The sequence below is a fragment of the Neopelma chrysocephalum genome, unplaced genomic scaffold (genome assembly GCF_003984885.1).
Source record: "Neopelma chrysocephalum unplaced genomic scaffold, ASM398488v2 Primary Assembly neopelma1_120, whole genome shotgun sequence".
In the NCBI taxonomy this organism is placed as follows: domain Eukaryota; kingdom Metazoa; phylum Chordata; class Aves; order Passeriformes; family Pipridae; genus Neopelma; species Neopelma chrysocephalum.
The window spans coordinates 119,643-139,813 of record NW_020897782.1 but is presented as its reverse complement, the minus strand read 5'-3'; the positions used below and the strand labels follow the sequence as shown (position 1 = coordinate 139,813).

At 53.4% G+C, this 20,171-nt stretch overlaps 1 protein-coding gene across 2 annotated transcripts in view; it reads left to right on the top strand.

Annotated features, from left to right (window-relative positions):
- Positions 1 to 15,836, top strand: part of GFPT1 (glutamine--fructose-6-phosphate transaminase 1) — a 41,400-nt gene extending 25,564 nt beyond the window's left edge. The window contains exons 15-19 of one of the 2 annotated variants that reach the window (XM_027697590.1): positions 2,050 to 2,164; positions 2,504 to 2,631; positions 3,514 to 3,681; positions 3,990 to 4,151; positions 15,269 to 15,836. In XM_027697590.1, the coding sequence (XP_027553391.1) occupies positions 2,050 to 2,164; positions 2,504 to 2,631; positions 3,514 to 3,681; positions 3,990 to 4,151; positions 15,269 to 15,298 (603 nt within the window). In that variant the 3' untranslated portion in view covers positions 15,299 to 15,836. Of the gene's footprint in view, positions 1 to 2,049; positions 2,165 to 2,503; positions 2,632 to 3,513; positions 3,682 to 3,989; positions 4,152 to 4,741; positions 8,782 to 15,268 lie in introns of those variants that run through there. The other variant, XM_027697589.1, reaches the window with a different exon arrangement.
- The last annotated feature ends 4,335 nt before the right edge of the window (positions 15,837 to 20,171 follow it).

Sequence of the window (20,171 nt, the reverse complement as noted above, 5' to 3'; positions counted from 1 at the left end):
ACCCAGGTGAGCCCAGCACCAAGGTGAGCCCAGCACCCAGGTGAGCCCAGCCCCAGGGTGAGCCCAGCCCCAGGGTGAGCCCAGCCCCCAGGTGTGCCCAGCACCCAGGGTGAGCCCAGCCCCAAGGTGAGCCCAGCCCCAAAGTGAGCCCAGCCCAAGATGAGCCTGGCCCCAGGGTGAGCCCGGCCCCAGGGTGAGCCTGGCCCCAGGGTGAGCCCAGCACCAGGGTGAGCCCAGCACCAAGAACAGCCCAGCCAGACACCCCTCCAGCTGTTGGTGTCACTGTCACTGCAGCCCCCTGAGGGCTCTGACGTGGCTCCCCCATTAAATGCTTTCAGTCCCTTCTTTCCTGTTGCTCTCAGTTGTTGTGTAGCCCCAGACCACGTGCCCAGCAACACTTTTCATTTTCTTTTTCTTGTAGCTTGCAAAGGGGTTTTTTTAATCTCTTTTTTAAATGAAATGTTATAAGGAAGCTATATTAAATGTTGAAAACAAGTGGCTCTCAGAGAGGATGATTCCTAAGAGGCAAGAATTCTCTCTTTGCCATCATTTGTCTTGAGGTGCACACTCAGTTTAAACTTAAGTCTAAAGATTGAAAGACAAGGCAATGGAAAGCTTGACTGCTCTGAAGTCCCTGACAGGCACTGCTTTACCAACAAAACTCTGATATTAAGACTATACTTTTGGCAAGTGGTGGAATGGTCTTTCACAGAAAACCAGTGTCCACCTAACAGGATTACTCTGGCTACGTGTGCTACAGTACAAAATAACTTGCTTTGCTGCATTTCATTTTGATGAAGTGCTTCTGCATGGTGAAATCTGCTTTGGTTTAGTTATATTTAGAGGCGAGATGATGTCAATCTGTTACATAAATTCAGCCAAAAACCACATTCGAGTTTAACAGTTCACTGGGGAATTTGATCATGGAAAATTCACGAGTCTCTTACAAGAAACTCTTGAACGAGTTGTTTGTCCCTGTTGTTCTCACATGGCCAACAGTACAGTTTGGAGATAAATGGCATTTGTTCTCTGCTCATGTGGGGAGTTACCAAAGCTGTGCATATTTGAAATAGGAACTTGAAAAGGTTCTGCCCTCAGGTTGTCCAGAACTTCAGTTTGAGAGCATTCTAAACAACCCAAGCATGTCAGTGTGGCTGCTTGGTGCTGTGGGCTTCTGTGACCTCCAGCTGCACCAAAGCAGAGCAGCTCCCATTCCATAGCAGACTCTAGTCAGCATCACTGAAGCTTTCCTGGATTCCTCCAGAGCTATTTAAATCTCCAGTAGAGCAACATGGAAGTTTGTTTGATCATTGCTTAGAAAGGGACAGAAATACTGCAAACCTTAATCTTATTTCTAAGAGACTTCAGTCCCAGGCTGACCCCACAGCCCATTTCATAACATTTGTGTTGCAGGGACTTCAGAGGGCAAACTGTGCAGCAGCTGTTGGAGAGTGTCCCTCATGTGTTTCTGGGAATAGAATTGCCCCAGTGTGAGCATTTCAGTGCCTGTGCAGGGGGTTCTTCCCCAGGGTCAGTGGCACCAGTCACCAGGACCCAGTGGGCACAGATGGAGCCTCACCCAGGGGAAGAGTTCAGGGTCTGTTCTTAGAGAGGAGAGGTGGGAAATCACTTACCTGGCCTGAGGTCCAGAGGAATTACAGCTGGTTGTCATGGGCTCCCATGTCCCTCTCCAGTCAGTGGCTCTGCCCATCTCCAGTGTTTGCAGCATTTACCTGCAGTGAAGAAAGACACAGGTGTGGTCACAACACAGGGTTTAGGAGTTGTCAGAGAATCTCAGGATGTGAAACCTTGGCTGTGGTGTCTGACTGTCTTGGAGCATGAGGAGATCATTGTGTGCCTCCCCTGGAGAACTGCTCAGATGAGATTTGCCCCGTGAGCTTCGTGTTCATCTTTGCTACTGAACTGGGACAAAAGCTGCCACTTGGTGCCGCGTTAGGAATAAAGCCAAGAGCTGGCCTGAGGGTTTTACCTGGTAGGTGACAACTGCCTGGTTGGTGCCACAATGACAGTTTCCTCTCTCCCCCCCAGGCCTACACCAGCCAGTTTGTGTCCCTGGTGATGTTTGCCCTGATGATGTGTGATGACAGGATTTCCATGCAGGAGCGGCGCAAGGAGATCATGCGTGGGCTGAAGGGGCTGCCAGGTAGGACACGTTGGCTGTGCTCTCCTGGAGACCCCCAGTGCCCAGTTAAACAGTCCCTGGGGGTTCAGACAAAGGGGAACTGCTGCAGTCTTTGGGAACCCCTGGGTCTGAGCAGGCCTGGACCAGCCACCCTGGTCAGTGAGTGCAGAGGGGCTGTCCCAGTGACTTGGCAGCCACGTTCTCTCTGAGGGCTCAGACCACTAAACTGGGCCAGTAAAACACTGAGTCCAGGCTTTTTGCTGGTCCCTGCTGTCTGTGCCTGTGAAGGATGAGCAGCGTGTGTAGTTTGAGACACAGGCTATGAGCACACACAATTTGGATTCTCCTCCTTCTTTTTAGACTTAATTAAAGAAGTGCTGAGCATGGATGATGAGATCCAGAAGTTGGCCACAGAGCTGTACCATCAGAAGTCAGTCCTCATCATGGGACGTGGCTACCACTACGCCACATGTCTGGAGGGAGCTCTGGTAAGAGATTTCCTTATTTAAAGCTGGTTCTAACACATTTAGCTTTGGCCTTTAGATCTCTGTGCAGGGGGCAAGAAGGGGCTGCAGGGGTTGTGAATGCAACTGGCAGCTCTGGTGTGTGGCCAACCTGCTGGGTCAGATGGGGGGCACTGGCACAGGGTGCCCAGAGAAGCTGTGGCTGCCCCATCCCTGGAAGTGTCCAAGGCCAGGTTGGAGCAGCCTGAGATAGTGGAAGGTGTCTCTGCCCATGGCAGGCCCTGGATGAGCTTTAAGGTCCCTTCCAACCCAAACCATTCTGTGATTCTGTGATTATAAGTAGCTAAACCCTAACAATGCTGAGGCTACTCCTCAAGGATTCCCATGTCACAGGCTACACTGGGTTGAAAGGGTGTGTTTGCCCCATTCACACTGGGAATGCTTTATTGTGACAGGCTGGGCACCCTAATAAATCCAGGTCTTTGATGTGTTGGGATGAGCTTTCCAGAAACACTCACCATCCAAAGCTGAGTGTGTACTTTCCAAGCTCATAAATTGCAGTTCTTACATTTGAGGAGACCCCTGTTGGTTTAAGTGCAGTCCCCCAGTGACCTGCAGGCATATCCCAGCCTTTGCCTGCCCAGTCAGACTGTGATGGGGGATATGTTGGCTGATGGCAAGTCACAGGGGCTGTGGTGGGATTGGTGTTAGGACTGTGAGTGTTGGCAGCCCAGCCCAGGGGCACTGCTTGGATCTGGGTTTTCAGGCTGACTCGTTTGCCTGTTGGATCTGGGGAGAGCCAGAAAGCTTTAAAAACTTACAAAGTGGAGGAATCCACAGAGGTGGTTAAAAAACAATAATCACAAGTTTGCTGAAATTTTATGATTTTTTTTTTTCCCCGCCTAGAAAATTAAAGAAATCACCTACATGCACTCGGAGGGGATCCTGGCAGGGGAGCTGAAGCACGGCCCCCTGGCACTCGTGGACAAGCTCATGCCCGTCATCATGATCATCATGAGAGACCACACCTATGCCAAGTGCCAGAACGCCCTCCAGCAGGTCATTGCACGGCAGGTGAGCACCTGGACAGTCTGCAGGGCGTCAGAAATGCTGCTTTCAATAGAGAAGCAGCTCCCAGGCTGCTCACTTCAGTGTCACTGCCCAAAATGGGAACCCAGTAAATATTGTGGGCGTTTCAAGAGCAGTTCTTGCAGCAGCCTGGTGTGCTCTAGTTAACCCTTAAATACCCTCCAGGGCTGCCCAGGGGATGTGAAGCTGTTGGGTTCCAAATTAAGTGACAGGTTTTTGCTGCTGATGCTCTGAACAGAGCGAGAAAAGGACCTTCCAAACCTGCTTTTCCTCAGCATTTCCCTCTGTCTCAGGGGCGACCTGTGGTGATTTGTGACAAGGAGGACATCGAGACCATTAAGAACAACAAGAGAACCATCAAGGTTCCCCACTCAGTGGACTGTCTGCAGGGGATCCTGAGTGTCATCCCCCTCCAGCTGCTGGCCTTCCACCTCGCCGTGCTCCGGGGATACGACGTGAGTACAGCACTGCTTCCTTCTGCTCTCCTGTGCTCCTGCAGGGCTGGCACAGTGCCTGGGTGAGGCTGGAAGGCTCTGGGGGTTGTCTGTGTAGTGATTGAGCTGCTGGAACGACCAGGGTGAAGGGCAGCCCTGGCCAGTGCAGACCTGGGGGGAGCCCAGGACACGTGGCTGAGTCTGGTGCAGTGGAGTGTCTGTGCTGGGACGAGCTCACAGGGTCTGCAGGGCTGCTAGGAGGCTCAAAGGAAGGTAACAATCCTCAGAAGGGTGTTTGGAAGCAGTCTGTTGGTGTTAGGTACTTGGTCTTAACACAGACACTGGCCTTGACCTGTTATCAGTGACCTCTTATCATCTGAGCACTGCAACAACCTGGACTAGAGGGATTTGCTCCTGGTTTTTGACAGAGGAGTCGTAACAATTAAGGTGATGGACTTTTTCTGCACTGATTGTGCTAAATTGATGTGAGAATATGTTCAGTTGTTTTCAGTTTAAAGCAGAACAAACGTTCCACACGTTACAAAGTTCTACACAAACAAACAAAGTGTGTAAATACTCACGAGCGTGTTCTTTCTCCTCCCTCTCTGCAGGTTGATTTTCCAAGAAATCTGGCCAAGTCCGTAACTGTAGAGTGAAAGATCATCTGAATCATAGGGGCAAAGGGGAATTAAATGAAAGACTTTTTTTGGTACCAAAATAACTTGATTTTAAAGCCCCCTAGGTAAATCTTATTTTGGTAAATCATTGTTTGTGTATAAGATCACCATAATTCCATTACATTAGTGATTGTCCAGTTGATTCCACATGCTATGTCAATAGCTTTGGGTTTTTTTGAACGATAGACTTCCATGAAAGATGTTAAATGGTTTTCTTAAAGATTACTGAGTCTAGTAGGTAAGAGGCCCTCCACTTTACTTTGAGCTGATGTCATTGTCTCTGCCCCAGTGTGGCTCATTCCAGTCATTGATGAGAAAGCACTGAATGAATTAATCACCTGTCACGCTCTCAGGCAGTGAAGCAGGACCCCAGAATATACAACTGGAACAAGAGCTGGTGCTGGTCATGCTTGTGCAGATATTTTACCAGGGAACCAAACTGTAAACAAGCCTTTGGGGTGAATTTCTGCCTCATGTACAGAAGGGAATCCAACTGCCCTGCCACGACCTCCTCGATTCTGGGCACGTGGGGACTGTGCCAAGGAAGTAACTTTGCTTCAGCAGGATTTTATCTATGCCAAAAACATAGCAAGTGACAATCTCGTGTAGCCTCGGTGGCCTGGGCTCTGTGTGACACCAGCACAGAGCTGCTGTGCCCAGTGGGACACTGGATGTGACTGGGAGCACTGGGGGGAAGGAGGAGCAGGGCCAGTGCTTGCTCTGTGCTGGTGTTTGTTGGGTTTTGTTAAACAAGTGGGAGTTCTCCTGTGCTGAGGGTTTTCCCCTTGCACTGAGCACGGGGGGACTGTGACACACCTGAGTTCCAGCTTTGTGCCGTGGTTTTGCTGCAGGTCACTCACTGCTCTGGATGCATTCCTGTATTTTTACCTTGTGTCTCTCCAGCAGAGGTGGCACTAAAGCTCCTTCCTGAGGCTGACTTAGCCAGAGTCCCCTAATGACACCAAGGGCTCTGGTTTATTTAGCAGCAGTTTATATGTGTCAAATTCAGCTGGTTTAAAATTGAAGGGGATAAAAAGGCTCCGTAGACACGACAGAAATAAATACCCTGGTAATAGTTTTATAACAAGCTTGCAGAGAATCAGAAATGACATGGAAAATATGCCCTCAGGACTTAAAACCTGAGTTGTTCAGAGTCATCAAAGGGCAGTTACTATGTACTTCCTAATGCAAAAGGGTGAATTTCCTACCATCTCGCTGGGTTTTGAATTAGCCTTACACAGGCACCCTAGAAGAAAAACCACGCTACGAGTGGTGTAAAGTGAATATTGCAGGTCACTCACTGCCCCTGAAAAAGGGCTTTGCCAAGGGCAGTGGTTGGGGACTGTGAATCCTGGTTCCCCTGGCCCAGGGTGACACTGCTGAGCAGTGATCCAGGCTGCTCCATGACTGCTCAGATCCAGGTGTTCCCAAAGACTCCGTAGCAATTCTACTTCGTATAAGCCCACAGTGACTATTTCACTTCAGTTCAGTGTCAGCTCAAGGCTCAGTTTTATTATGAGTGTGAAAACTGTGTGCCTGGAAACAACTTTTCAAAACCAATATATGTGTTTATTAATCTGTCATATTCAGACTATTAATTTATGAACACATTGTGCTGCCAGTGTCTGTTTAAGAACAAAGTAGTAAATGTTGCATTTTAGGTGAGCAGATGCTGTGTATGAGGCACTGCCCCATGACAGCTGAGCCTCTGCCTAGACATGACCAGTAGCCCTCCCTGCTTCAGTTGGAGATGATAATTGTCCTTGAGGAAAAAACAAGGCATGTTTAGTGCTGACTGGTGGAAGACAACTCCTCTTCCTCCTCCTTCTCCTCCCACCCAACTTGCTTAAGAGAAACTGTGCAAACCTGTCCCGTGGGGGGCTGGATCCAGGCAGGGCTCCCCCTGGATCCCCCCAGCAGGGGAGGTGCAGTGTCCCACCCTGTGTCCTTGGGTTGGGATCTCCTGGGAAACAACCCTGCAAGAGAATGATGTAAGATCTCTTTCCCCATTGCAGCAGGCCTTCCTTTTCCCCTGCCTTGCACAGAGCCCACCAGCTTGCCAGGTCTGCCAGCCAAGGGGGGCAGACCCCCTGTTAGATACCAGTTGCTGTTCTGTAGAAGTTTGTTATTGCAGGCTGTTAAATATTTATGAAAGTTGTGTACAAAGAGGACCAAAGAACAGGAGTCTGAGTTAGAAACGTTCAGTCTGACACTCCCACGTCAGTGTAACTGTACAGATAGTGCTGAGCTCTTTGGGTTTGTGCTGTGCCAGACAAATCCTTGTTCCTTGGAACTGAAGGATTGAACTCCTGAGGGATCAGGGGACAGGTGGTGAGCACCCACCTCCTGCAGCAACCTGCCTGCAGTGTGTCCAGCTCCTGGCTGCCAAAGCTGAGGGGAGCAGCTCCTTGCCACCAGGCTTTGGCTGTGGTAGGGCTCTGTCTCCAAGGATGCTCTGGAGCACACCTGTGTGAAGAATCTCCCTGCTGAGCGTGCGGGGAACCCGTTCAGCGTCTTGGTGTTGTTGTTGCCATGCAGTGTGAAGTGAGAATGTACAAAGGACTCTTTTAGCTTTCCTTACCTCATTTTGTCCATGTGTTGCATTTTGATGAACAGATGATGTTTCTCTTTTCCTTAGAAAACTTTTAGAATGTCTTGTGATATTTATTAACAGCCAGTCAGTCTTCTGCTCTCCCAAATGAATGTTTTGCTTACTGAGCCAGTAAAATTCTCTCCTTCCTCACTGAGGTGTTGAAAAAATTCAGTAGCCCTGTCTCTAAAATTGAGCCACAGGTAAATACAGATAAAGGCCTTTCCATCTGGAATAGCAGCTCCTATTCCATTCCTTTGGTCACAGTTTATTTTGATGTGAGCAACTGTTTTCCTCCCCTCAAAGGGGAGCACATGCCCGTGGGTCTTAGGGGGTTTTAATTACCAAAGAGCAGAGAACTTCCAGCTCAGCACGCGTTGTTTCTGCCCAATGGGTCCCAGACAGATTCCACACTGACAGGAAGATTCCACACACACATGTGGAAATTAAGCTGCATGTGGAATATATGGAATATATGGGATATATGTCAGGAAGGTTTTCCCTCCTGGCTCTGCTGCAGAAGGGAGGGAACAGCTCTTTCCCAGGTTTGTCAGAGGAGTCAGCACTGTTGTACAAAGCAGTGTCTGGGTGCCCCTGTCCTTGTGAGGGGCAGCACTGACAGGGCAGATCCATCTCCTCTGTCCAAAATCCTGCCTGGACACCCTCAGTGGGTCAGGCTCAACCCCCTGCACTGAGGGAGCCAAAAGCTTCACACAGACCCTCTCCCAGCCCAGTGGGACAGAGCTCCCAGACCTGACATGTAATCCTCAGTTCAGAGCCTTAAGCCGAGCCCAGACACACAGGTTGGGTTGAGCTGCAGTGTGAAACATCTAAAGGTAGAAGTAAAACCAACCCAAGTGCAGAATTGGGCTTTTCCCCTCTCTGGCTGTCCCTGGCAGTCCCTGATGCCACGAGGAGGTGCCTGGTGGCCCGAGCTGGATGGAGGCAGGGACTGAAGTTCAGGTCTTGAGTAGCTCGTCAGTGTTTAGCTGTGGCTAATTTTAGATCCTACCTGAATGTACCAAACTTGCCTCAAAGCATGGAGTCCCTCCTCTTCGTCAGGAACAGGAAGAAGAAGAAACAAAGAAGTGTTTGGGTTGCATAAAAGGAAAGAAAACTCTTTGCCTTCAATTCAGTTCTGTAAATAGCCATTGGAGTGGCAAAGCCCACGTTTCCTCCCTTGTAGATCTCTCTGCCTCTGCTGTACATTTCCAGCTGGCTTTGGGTTGTGGGGACCAGACTGTACCGTGTTTCCTGTCGTGTGCTCGATGCAGAAGATGTCTTACTTTTGTCTGTAGTGTTTTATAATTTGGGTTTTGTCTTTTTGCTTACTTTTTTTGTATCTCACCCTTTGAATAAAATCAAGTGCCCTACATTAAACAAATGGAACTACTGGTCTTTAGTGAAATGCTCTGAGAACAGGTGTAACCCCTGTGGAAGTTCAGGGCAGGGTGTTCAAAGCAGAAAACCTTGGGGCTTAACTCTCTCCTCCTGCCCAGCCAGGCTGTTTTCAGTCAGAGGTACAGCCTGAATTTCACCTCCCTTTCCCAGCTGTGATTTTTTTCCACTCTCGAAGTGGAGAAATGAAATCCCCCTCAGGCAGAACTGTTTCTGTTACCTTCTGTACCTTAATTCTTATTTAATTACCTGTTTTCTGTCACTGCGACCAGTCACAGCCAGCACAGCCCATACCTGACTTGTGCTCAGTGGATATTACACACATTCCACAGCTTCTGAAATTCCTGGTTTCTTTTCCAGGACAGAGCCCTGTCTGGGTCAGGCAGGGCCAGGCAGCTGCACGAAGCAGCCCCAGAGCTGCTGAGCTGGTACAGTTAAGTGCATGTTCTGGTCAGACAACAGCTGGGGGCTCAGTCGTGGCTAAAACACGCCTGGGTGACCCCCAGGGACAAAGGGCTCTCTGAAATCCCACCCCTGCTGCAGTCAGAGCTGCTCGTGGATTCATTTCCTCAGGGATCTTCACCTCTCCAGGGGAGCAGCATCAAACACATCTGTTTATTGTCAGACAAAGTGAGCAGCTCAGACTTCTCTCTCCAATGCCTTTCCAAGTGCCAGCACTGGAGGGTCCAGAGGCTCCTCTCTGGAGCTCCCTGCCTTGGAACAAGGGTCGTGTGTCCATGGGAGCACAGGAGGAGCTGGGAACAAGACTCTGCCTGCTCAGCTCTGCAGGGATAACCAGCAACAAACAGGTCCAACAGCCCCACACAGGGGCTGTCCCTGCCATGGCTGGGGTCAGGCTACCCAGGACACCCAAGGAGCAGGAACAGTGCAGGGACTTGTCCTGGGAGTTGGTGGGTGCCTGAGGTGGCTCCAGGGCTGCACCAGCCTCAGCCTGTCCCCAAACACCAACTGCTCCTGGCTCTGCACCACTGAGGGCTGGGACGTGTCAGCTTCTGTCACAGGCTGGTGGGAGGGGACAGGGCACCCCTGTTCCTGTCCTTCACCCCAAGGGCTGGACCCTGAGGAGCTCCAGTGCTCGTGTCCCACCTGGGCCAGCCATTGACACAGCACGTCTCATTTAGGCTGATACACGTGGCCCTGGAGAGGCAGCTGCAAAGGGCCACAGGCTGGGTCCTTCTCCAGTCAGTCCTGAGCTCTGGCTGCCAGAAAACCATTTCCTTACATCCTGATGTGGCAAAGAACAGTCAGACACAGGGCCAAGGACCTGCAGGCCCCGTGCACAGAAACTCCCATCATGCACAGTTTGCCTCATACGAGCTGACACTTGCAGATAAATAAACTCCCAGAAGCCAAGAGGGACTCAAAGAAAGGCATAAGCATTTGGTTTGAATAAATTATATTACATTGTCTGCTCCAAAGCTCTCCTGGGCCCCTCTAGAGCTCCCTGCCACGTTCCCTCCCAGCTCCACAGTGTGTGGACCCTCAGCACAGGCAGAGCTGAGCCTCAACCTGCTGCTGCCTCTACACACCCAGGGAAGTTTCTTTAATTTGCCTCTGTTTACCTTCACTGGTATAAAGTGGTGCTCACCTGAGCTTTTGGGAGGGCTGTGCTTGGCCAAGACCCTGGGAATGGTGGTTTTTCCACACCTCGTGCTCTTGCTCTCTGGTGGATGCTTCTCACCACTGCAGAGCACACCTGGGGCACACACAGCAAATGCCCACATAGGGAGAGAAATGGCACCTGCCCCCCCAGACAGCCAGTTCTCAGGTCACTGTGAGCTGCTCAGGGGGGAAGCACAGTCCATAGGGAAAAGACCCCTTTGGACATGGAAAAGTTTGGAAGGAGGCTGCTGTGCAGCAACGCTTGGCTGGACACAGAACAAGGAAGGGGTGTTTTGCTTGTAGAACTGATTCCCACTTCCCAGGGTGCTGTTTCACACTGGTTTGCACTGGAGCCATCCTGACACCTCCTGCTCTGCTGCCCTGGGCAGCTGCTGTTCACAGGCTGCTTTGAGAGCAGGTCCTTGCACACCTCAGACAGGTTAAAGCTCTGTGCTGATCCCTCCCCAGGAGAGCAGCCAGGCACACTCATCCCACGGTGTGAGGACACACCAAGTGAAGGAGCCACCCCCACTTTGCACAGGGAACACAAAGCCCCAGGACAGCCCCTGTGACCCACGGCCTGACCTGTGGGGATTGTGGCTCCCGAGCTCTGCAGCAGCCCCCAGGATCCCCAGGGCCAGAGCAGGACCCCCAGGGCCAGAGCAGGACCCCCAGGCACTCACACCATCAGTGAGGGGGGTTTAAGGGTTTAGTGACAGCTGATGGGACTTCCTGGGAGATGTGGAAAAATGCTGCACAGGGATGGAGATTCCCCTCAGTGGGGCATCCTGGCCCGTGCCACTGGTGAGCAGCTGCCTTCCCACTGCCCACCCCCCGTGCTGGGCTCTCCTCCAGCACCTCCCTGCTGCTGCATCTGTTGGTGCCTCGTCAGCTCCCCAGCTCCTGCAGCTTGCAAGGCCCAGGAGGAAGGAGGAACAGGCTACAGCAGCTCGACTTCATCTCCAGCTCTGCTGCAGCTCCCTGAGCCACCTCTGCCCCCAGAGCCCCAGGGCACCCAAACCTGTCAGAGGAGCCCACGGTGCTCTGCACTTATCCCACAGGAGACCAGCACTGTCCTCTCCCAGAAGGCAAATCCTTTGGTGCTGCTGCAGTGGCCCAGTCAGTCAGATGTGGACAGAGAGGCCACGGAGACATCCCAGACCATCGGCTCCCGTCGGAGGCACAGCCTGACATGGCACTTGGACACTTCTTCAGCTCCAGCTCAGACATAAAAGCTGTGTTTCTGCAAGCCTGACCCAAAACCCACCCTGTGTTCTTGAAAAGAGGCTATTTCTGCCCTATTTCCATGTATTTATCAGCTGTTTGGAACACAGTGCAGGCACTGGAGAAGGAAAGCTGGCTCACCAGGATGGCCCGTTCAGTGCTGAGGAGGTGACCCGGCCTCAGAGGAAAATCAGACCCACAAATCAGGCAGGACAGGACTCCTTCCCTCTCCACAGTCTCATTCTTTAGGCCAAATAAAGTATGTTCCCATGGTCCTTAACGAATTCCTATGGAAACAGGCTCAAACAAACAGGCTGCTGGGCTGTGTCTGGCGGGAGCAGCAGCAGAGCTGTAACCCAGGATCCTGCAGGGGCAGCGAGCCCAGGCACACTGGGGAGCTCCCAGCAGCACCCCGGCCCAGAGCTCAGCCCAGGCAGGCTCCCTAGGGCTCCCCTGCACTGGGACACACACAGGGACCAGTGCAGGATGGGTGCCAGCGTGGCAGGACGTTCAGAGTGGTGGGAGAGTACCCAGGCACCTTGTGAAGGACAAAATTACCTGCACAGGCAAACCTTGGCTGCACCAAAGTGCTGCTGCAGCTCCTGCTGAGAGGAGCAGTCAGCAAACCTGCAGGGATGCAGCTGGGCCCTCCCTGCTCCTCCATCCCCTCCGTGCCCAGCACTGACCTGCACCAGCCAGAGGGGCAGGGCAGGGGGTGGCAGGAGCCTCCCAGCCGGAGCAGGATGGCTCTGGGTGCCCAGCAGAGCAGGGCACGGGACACTGCAGGGGATGGCAGGCCCTGGCAGCCTCCCCCTGCATGGCCAGGGAGTCACTGTGAGGAAGGATCCAGCAGAGCCCAGACCAGCCTCCCTGCAGCTCCCAGGGTGCTTCTGGCCCCCAGCTCTGGGCAGGACACTCCTGCACGGGGTGACTCCTGTCATTGGCAAACCCCAGGGATGTGCCTGAAGTTGGTTTTGTACCCAAAGCCACCCTCCAAGGCCATCAGCACATGGACACTGGGAAAACCCAGCTGGAGCTACAAAACCTCCTCTCCAGCACGAGAGCAGTGCAGGAGCACGACCAGGACAGACAGAGGGGCCCCTGTGATCTGGGGCAGGACCATCCCGCTGTGAACTGTGGCAGGGACTCCCATTCCTGCTGGCACTTCCTGCAGCAGCTCCTGTCCCCAGGAAGAGAGGCTTTCCCGAGCCCAGCCTTGGAACTGCTGACCAATGGAATTCTCTTGGATCCAGCCAGCCCCAGCTGGGGCACCCTGAGGATGCTCAAGGCACACGTGCCCCACGCCAGACGGGACGTTCAGTTCACAGAGGGACCTCCCTGGGGACACAACAGCAAACCTGAGGCTCCGGCCATCGCCCGCTGGAATTCGGGGGGATTTCAGGATTGCACAAAGCTGGGAATGACACGCACAGGAAAAACTCCTGCTGAACCAAACTGTGAGGGGTCACAGCCTCTGTGACCCTGGATGTGTTACACCCCGTGTGACAGAGAAGGGCAGTCCTGCTCCTCCTCCTCCTCCTCCTCCTCCTCCTCCTCCTCCTCCCCACAGTGGGACCGAGCCCACGGAGCAGCCACGGCACCTCCCTCAGGCTCTCAGGGCAGGCTCAGACAGGGCCTGAAGTGTTGGATGAAGGAAATTGGATGAAGGGTGTCCCTGCAGGACCCCAGGGGGTGTGAGGGGGTCCTGAGCCCCCCCAGAACGGCTCCTGCCTTGGGAGCCCTGGGCTCAGGGAGGGGTTTGTGCTGCAGGGCTGTGGGGACACAGACAGGGAACAGGGATCAGCAGGGGCTGAAATCCTCTGCCCCTCCTTCCCCTCCAGGTGCTGCCAGTCAGGAGCAAGGTTTGCCATGGGCCCGGGCTTCATCCCGGGCTTTGCTGGCCCAGCTGAGGGGCAGGACTGGGCTCGGGATCAGCTGCAGGCTGGGGCTGCCCTGGGTGAAGGCACAGCACAGTCACCCCCTGAGAGGGGCAGGAGGCAAACATGGGGGGCAACCATCTCCCCCAGAGAAGGGTTAGGGTTGGGGTTAGGGTTAGGGTCAGGGTTAAGGTCAGGGTTAGGGTCAGGGTAAGGGTTAGGATCAGGATTAGGGTTAGGGTTAGGGTCAGGGTTAGGGTCAGGGTTAGGGTTAGGGTTAGGGGCAGGGTCAGGGTTAGGGTCAGGGTTAGGGGCAGGGTCAGGGTTAGGGGAGGACATCTGTCCTTCCGTCCCAGCAGGGCCATTGCTCAGCCACCAGCTGCCACTCTGTGCAGTGCAAGGTGCCACTGAAGGCACAGCTCCTGCTGAGCTGGTCTGACAAAGTCAGAGCTCAAACCTGCTTTTAAACCCTTTGCAGCTTAAAATCTGCCCCATCTCTCCAGGGTCTGCTCTGTATCTCACACTCCCCCCTCCCATTTGGGTCACCACGTGTCCCAGTGGTGTCATGGCCAAGGCCTGTATGGAAAAGCAATAAAACAAGTAATTCCTTTGTAACTGTCTTGCCTTTAATGCATCAGCTGGATGTGACCAGCTGGAGTTACACTGGCCACAGCTCCCAGAAAAGCTGCTCTGGAGGAGATGTGGGTGGTTGCTTTAGCGTAGGAAAAAAGAACTTCAACAAGACCTGGGCTTTAACACTGTGGAGCAGCAACCCAGAAACACTTCTCTCATCAGCAGGAACAAGCAGGGAAATGTTCAGCTGGGACAAGGACTCCCAGCCTGGGAATGCTGCTCTCTGTGACACTTTCTGCTTGTTTCAGTGGCTGTGGAGAGCACTGTGGCCAGTCCTGTTCCAAAGGGAAATACCTGCCAGTATTCCATGGCTGGGAAAAATAGAGCAAGAACTACAGCTGCTCCTGAGGCCCCAGAGCCTGTGGATGCTGCTTCCCAGAATGGGAATGGGAAGCAAAGCCCAAAGCAGGGGGTCCTGAGTGACTCACAGGCAGTTTCAAAGCAGGACCTGATGTGGCACAGACCCTGTGCCTGCCTTCCCCCGAGTGGCTTTGGGGGTTCATGCCCAGCCTCTTGGTCCCTCAGGAGCCACAGCTTTCCCAGAGGTCCAGTGCAGGGTGGTCTCACAGAGAAACAACAGCCAAGACATTTCAGTGCTGGCCTGGGCCTGAGCCCAGCCTGCCCAGTGTGTTCTGATGTAGCTGTAAAGCAGCGTCCCCAAAACACAGTCTCTGACTCACCAACACCCAGCTCCCCCCGAGGGCTGTTTGCAGACTCCCCCACAGTCCCAGAGGTGCAGAGGAGGTGGCATCGACCTCCACAGTGGTTTACAGACGGGCCAGAGAGAGCAGTGGAGCTCTGCCCTGTCACACATCCCTCGGGAGCAGGGATTGACCCCCAGTGTGCTGAGTTTTTCCCATAGTACTTCCCTTGCAGTGAGTAATCCCACCACAGCTGGATCCTTACCCTGCACACACAAAGCCCTCCTTTGTCTCACCCAGCAGTGACACCCCAGAAATCCCATACCCTGGGTTATCTCCAGGGGTTTCCACCCCCGGGGTGACCCTGGGACCGGTTTGTGGGTGCTGGATGGACACCCCTGGCCAGAGCTGGAACCAGAACGTGCCCCCCTGCTCCCAGGGCTGTTGTTTTTATGGCTGCCTGTCCTTTTTGCAGGTGGACCGGATCGCTGCCTCCAGAGACTGAGCCCGTCCTCGCCGGGAGCCCAGAGCCAGCTCAGCCACCTCGAGGAGCCGCAGCAGGGTGAGCTGTGCCCAGGGCCTGGGGTGTCACTGACCCTGGGCTGGCACCGGCTGTGAGGCGACACCAATCCCCTGGGGTGCCCTGGGCTGACACCATCCTTGGGGTGTGGGTGAAACCATCCATCCCTGGGGTGACTGACACCAGCCCTGGGGTGACACTGACCCCAGGCTATCACTGGCCCTGGGGTGACACCATCCCTGGGGTGACACCATCCTTGGGGTGACTGACACTGACCCCAGGCTGTCCCTGGCCCTGGGCTCAGCCCAGGCCCCACTGAGGCAGCAATGGCATCAGTCAGGTCCCACCTGCTGTGCCCAGCCCAGCTCAGCACCATAACTGTGAGTGTTCAGCACTGAACAAAGCCTAGAACCACCTCTAGAGAAGTGGCAGAGCTCACTCTGCTCGCTGGTTGTGTCTTGCACTGCAGTTCTTGTCTTGTTTGTAGGTTTGAAACAATAAAATTCTCCAAAGATTGTCTTGATTTTTCAAGCAAGTGCCAGAAGCAGAGTGTTCTGCTTTAAAGATGCCAGTTTGTCTGTTCTTGGATGGTTTCTTCCCATCTTGGCTTCTGCAACCCAAGAAACAAAGCCAAGTTCATGACTCCCCCTGCTCCCCCTTCTTTCCCTGTTCAGTGGCAGTTTTGGTGGCTTTGACCCAAATTTCTCTGCTGCCTGTGAGTGTGGGGGGGTTGTATCTCACACAGAGAGCACGTGAGGGATGGACATTTTGTCCTTGTGGTGATTGTGTCACAAGAGCCTGGCTGGACAGTCCTGCACCTCGTTCTGTGTGTTCAACACATCAGATCCATCTGGCCAAAAAAAGCCCCATCCAACCCCAAAACCTGCTGAAATGTCCATGGCAAGATCCTGGGAGTGGAGAAAAACCATCACCTTTCATAGGATTGGATTAGAAAACTACAAACCCAGTACAGGACACAGAGGAGCAGTGGTTTGGTGCTCACACTGCAGGGCTGGACATCAGAAAATGCCACTTGGCCTGTGGGAACATTCCCTGCTCCTGGTGCCCATCGTCACTCATGGACCCAGGACACAGCCAGGGCAGGGTCTGACTGGCAGGGGCACAAAGCTCCCAGTGCCTCAAACCCAGGGGATGTGGATTCCTGCAGGGATCAGGCCCCAAGCCAGGCAGAATAACCCCAGATCCCACCTGGCCCCTATTCCCAGATCATCCCACCCCAGACACAACCAGGATTCCCCCGGAGCACTGGGACGGTTCCTGGCACATGGGTGACCTTCAGGAGTGATTTTTGCAGAGTGCTCTGAGCACACAGACCTTGGGGGGAAGCGACAGAGGTGTTGGTGTGACACGAGGCAATAGCTGAGCCTGGCTTAGACAGCTCTGCTTGTGGCTCTTTGGGGTGAAAGATGGAGCCTTTCTGTTTTTAAACACAACCCAAGTTGTTCACTCTCAGCCTCCAGGCACTGCAGCTTCAACAGCCCCGTGGCAGAGCCACCAGAGAGGGGTGGGGGCACAGCCCAGGGCTGCCCACAGACCCACACAGCCCCTGCCACCACCCCCAGAGCAACCTTGGAGGGCAGGTTTTCCAGGGTCCCTGTTTTCGTGGATTCATGGAATTGTTTGGGTTGGAAGGGACCGTAAAGATCATCTTGTTCCAGGCCCCCTGCCATGGGCAGGGACACTTTGCCTTGGACAGCAAAGCAAGGGGCACACAGCCTGAGCATCCCCCAGCACACTTGGCTGTGCAAAATCCAGCTCTGGAGGGTATGGAAAATTCCTGGAACACGGGCTGTTGGAGTTATAAATCTTCCTTATCCCAGTTCAATCAATATGTCCTGGAATGTGGGGGGGAAAAATCTAAAGTACAACAACTGAACACACCAAAATACCTCTTGCCACTCTGAAGCTGCCCCAGGAGCAGGGCTGGGCTGGGCAGTGGTGCCCCAGATCAAGGGCACACGAGGAGTTTAAAAGCTGTGCAGACAGAGCTGGTTCTTTCTCAGAGGGCAGCCTGCTGCAAGCAGGGAAATATTAATTCCAGCAGCACTGCAGAGGGAAATCTGCTGGAGGCAGGGGATGAGGTTCTGCCTGAGCCCTGCCCCGGCTCACAGGAGGATGCTCTGGGCTGAGGGGGGACCCTGCAGGGAGGGGAACCTTCCCAGTCCACTGGGCCAGGCTGTGCAGGGGGGATGAGACAGGGTGGGCTTAGATTGGATATTTGGAGGAAATCCTTCCCTGTGAGGGTGGGGAGGCCCTGGCACAGGTTGCCCAGAGAAGCTGTGGCTGCCCCATCCCTGGAAGTGTCCAAGGCCAGGCTGGACAGGGCTTGGAGCAACCTGGGACAGTGGAAGGTGTCCCTGCCCATGGCAGGGGGTGGCACTGGATGGGCTTTAAGGTCCCTCCCAACCCAACCCATTCCATTCTGCTATGGTTGTAACCCAGGACAGTCCATCCCGCTTGGACACTGCTCCACATCAGCCTGGAACACCCTCCCTGTTCCTGCCACCTGAGCAGGAGGGGGGCTGCTGTTTGTCAGAACCCCATTTCAGGGTAACACAGTGTCTGTGTGACAGTGAGTTTGTCCTCTCCTGCTTGCACTGTTTTCAGACCTCACACACAGGTCTGAATAAAGCAGCAGAACCACACTCCACGTGCAGAGTCAGAGAACCATGGAAGCTGATGATCCTGGGGTGTTTTCCAAGCCCAGCCCTCGGGTTCATACCCACATCAGTCCCCGTGGCACAGGACACTCCTGGCACCCCGGGCTGAGCCCAGCATGAATCAGCTCCTCTGATGGAAATGCACTACAGAAATTAATAGAGAACAGCTCTGTTTCCAGACTGCACCCGCCGAAATTTGACTGACAAAGCAAAGCTGGGAAAAGCCTTGATGCTTCCCCACAAAACTGAAGCACTGACAGTGTCCAAAGGCTGATCCAACCCCTGCTGCTCCTGCACAGCATCACCAGCAGCTCCACTGCTGCTGCAAACTGGTGCAGCTCCACAAGAAATTGCTAATTGAGACAACATCCCCCTTTTTCCATGGGCTAAAAATCCTCTGAACTTCCTCCAACAGCCTCCTCCGTCTTCCCTGGAGCAAGGGAAGCATTTCTGAGCTCCATCAGTATTTCTGTATTACAAACTGCAGCTCTTTGGACTCAGCACACAGAACATCCCACCCCAGCTCCAAACCCTCCCGAGGGCGAGTGTGGGAATGGCTTTGGGCACAGCTCATCCCTTCCACGGCTTTTCTGCTACAGAGAGAGGGAGGAGGGAAAAAACCCAAACCCAAACCAACATCCTGAGGATCCAGTGCAGTGATTTATCCCAAGCTGGCTGCAGACACACAGACAGACACACAGACAGACACACAGACATCCCCAGTGCAGAGGATCCTGCCTCGCTGTCTCCCCACGGAGATGAAATCATATTCCAACAACGGCAGACACAGAGGAAAAAAGTAGTCAGGAATTTTTGGAGAGGAAATAGATGGAAAGAGGAGGAGAAAGGATTGAGTGTGAGGGACTGTTGGCTGCCCTGGGGCACAGCTCCTGTCAACACAGGGACAGGTTCCCACCAGAGCTGGAGACCACACTCCCCATTCCACAGGCTCCCCCTCCCATGACATCCCTCTCTCAGCCGAGCTGAGCTGAGTCCAGACAGAGGTGGCATCCATTGAACCCAAGGGCTTGTCCCCTGAGCAAGGCAGGAGTTCAGGAGAAGGAGCATCCCCACAGAATTCCCTGCCAGGCACACGGACACACCGCCCGCCCTCCACCAACCCAGAGGAACTTAAAACCATTCTCTGCTGGCTTTTTTTTCTTTTTTTAGCTCAGAATTACTTAAAAGAGAATTTCACTGAACTTATTTCCCTCCTGAAGGGATTTATCTGCAGCAGGGATGGACCCAGGGCCAGGGCCACTCGTGGAGGGGGCAGAGCTCCTGGCCCGGGGCAGGAGGAGCCCAGCACTGCAGGACAGCAACTGTCCCCAGGTGTCCCTGCATAAACCGGGAGGAACCACTCAGAGAAACCCTCTCACAGCCTCCAGCCACGAGCAGCCATCAGATGAGGCTTCTAGAGAAGGGACCCGTAAGGCTGCCTGTAAACTTGGCTCTGCCGAGCCTGACATGTTTTAGACGTCTGCATTAGAGCAGAAAGGAACAGTTGTCAGCTTAAAGAATACATGAAACCTTAAATCAGCCTCTAGGAAAAAGAAGCAAAAAAAGGGGGGAGAGGTGGAGAGAGAAAAAAAATGGTTTATTTTTCAGTCTTGGCCACACCACAGTTTTCAGAAAATACTCTTTTCAGATAAATAATTTGCTGTTGTTGTTTTCACACAAATACAACAAATAAAGCTCCCCTGTTAAAGCCCAAATCTCAATTAGTTTTTAGGGAAAGCATTTCCCATGGGGAAATCAGCATTTCCCCCCCAAATCCTGCAGCAAGCTCGGGGAAGGGAAGGTTTTCCAAGGAGCAGCTCCTGTGTGTGCAGGGATCTCTGTGTGTGCAGGGATGGATCTCTGTGTGTGTGCAGGGAGCTGTGTGTGTGCAGGGATCTGTGTGTGCAGGGATCTATCTCTGTATGTGCAGAGAGCTCTGTGTGTGCAGGGATGTCTGTGTGTGCAGGGATGTCTGTGTGTGCAGGGATCTATCTCTGTGTGTGCAGGGATCTATCTCTGTGTGTGCAGGGATGGATCTCTGTGTGTGCAGGGATCTCTCTGTGTGTGCAGGATCTCTGTGTGTGCAGGGATGGATCTCTGTGTGTGCAGGAGCTCTATGTGTGCAGGGATGGATCTCTGTGTGTGCAGGATCTCTGTGTGTGCAGGGATCTATCTCT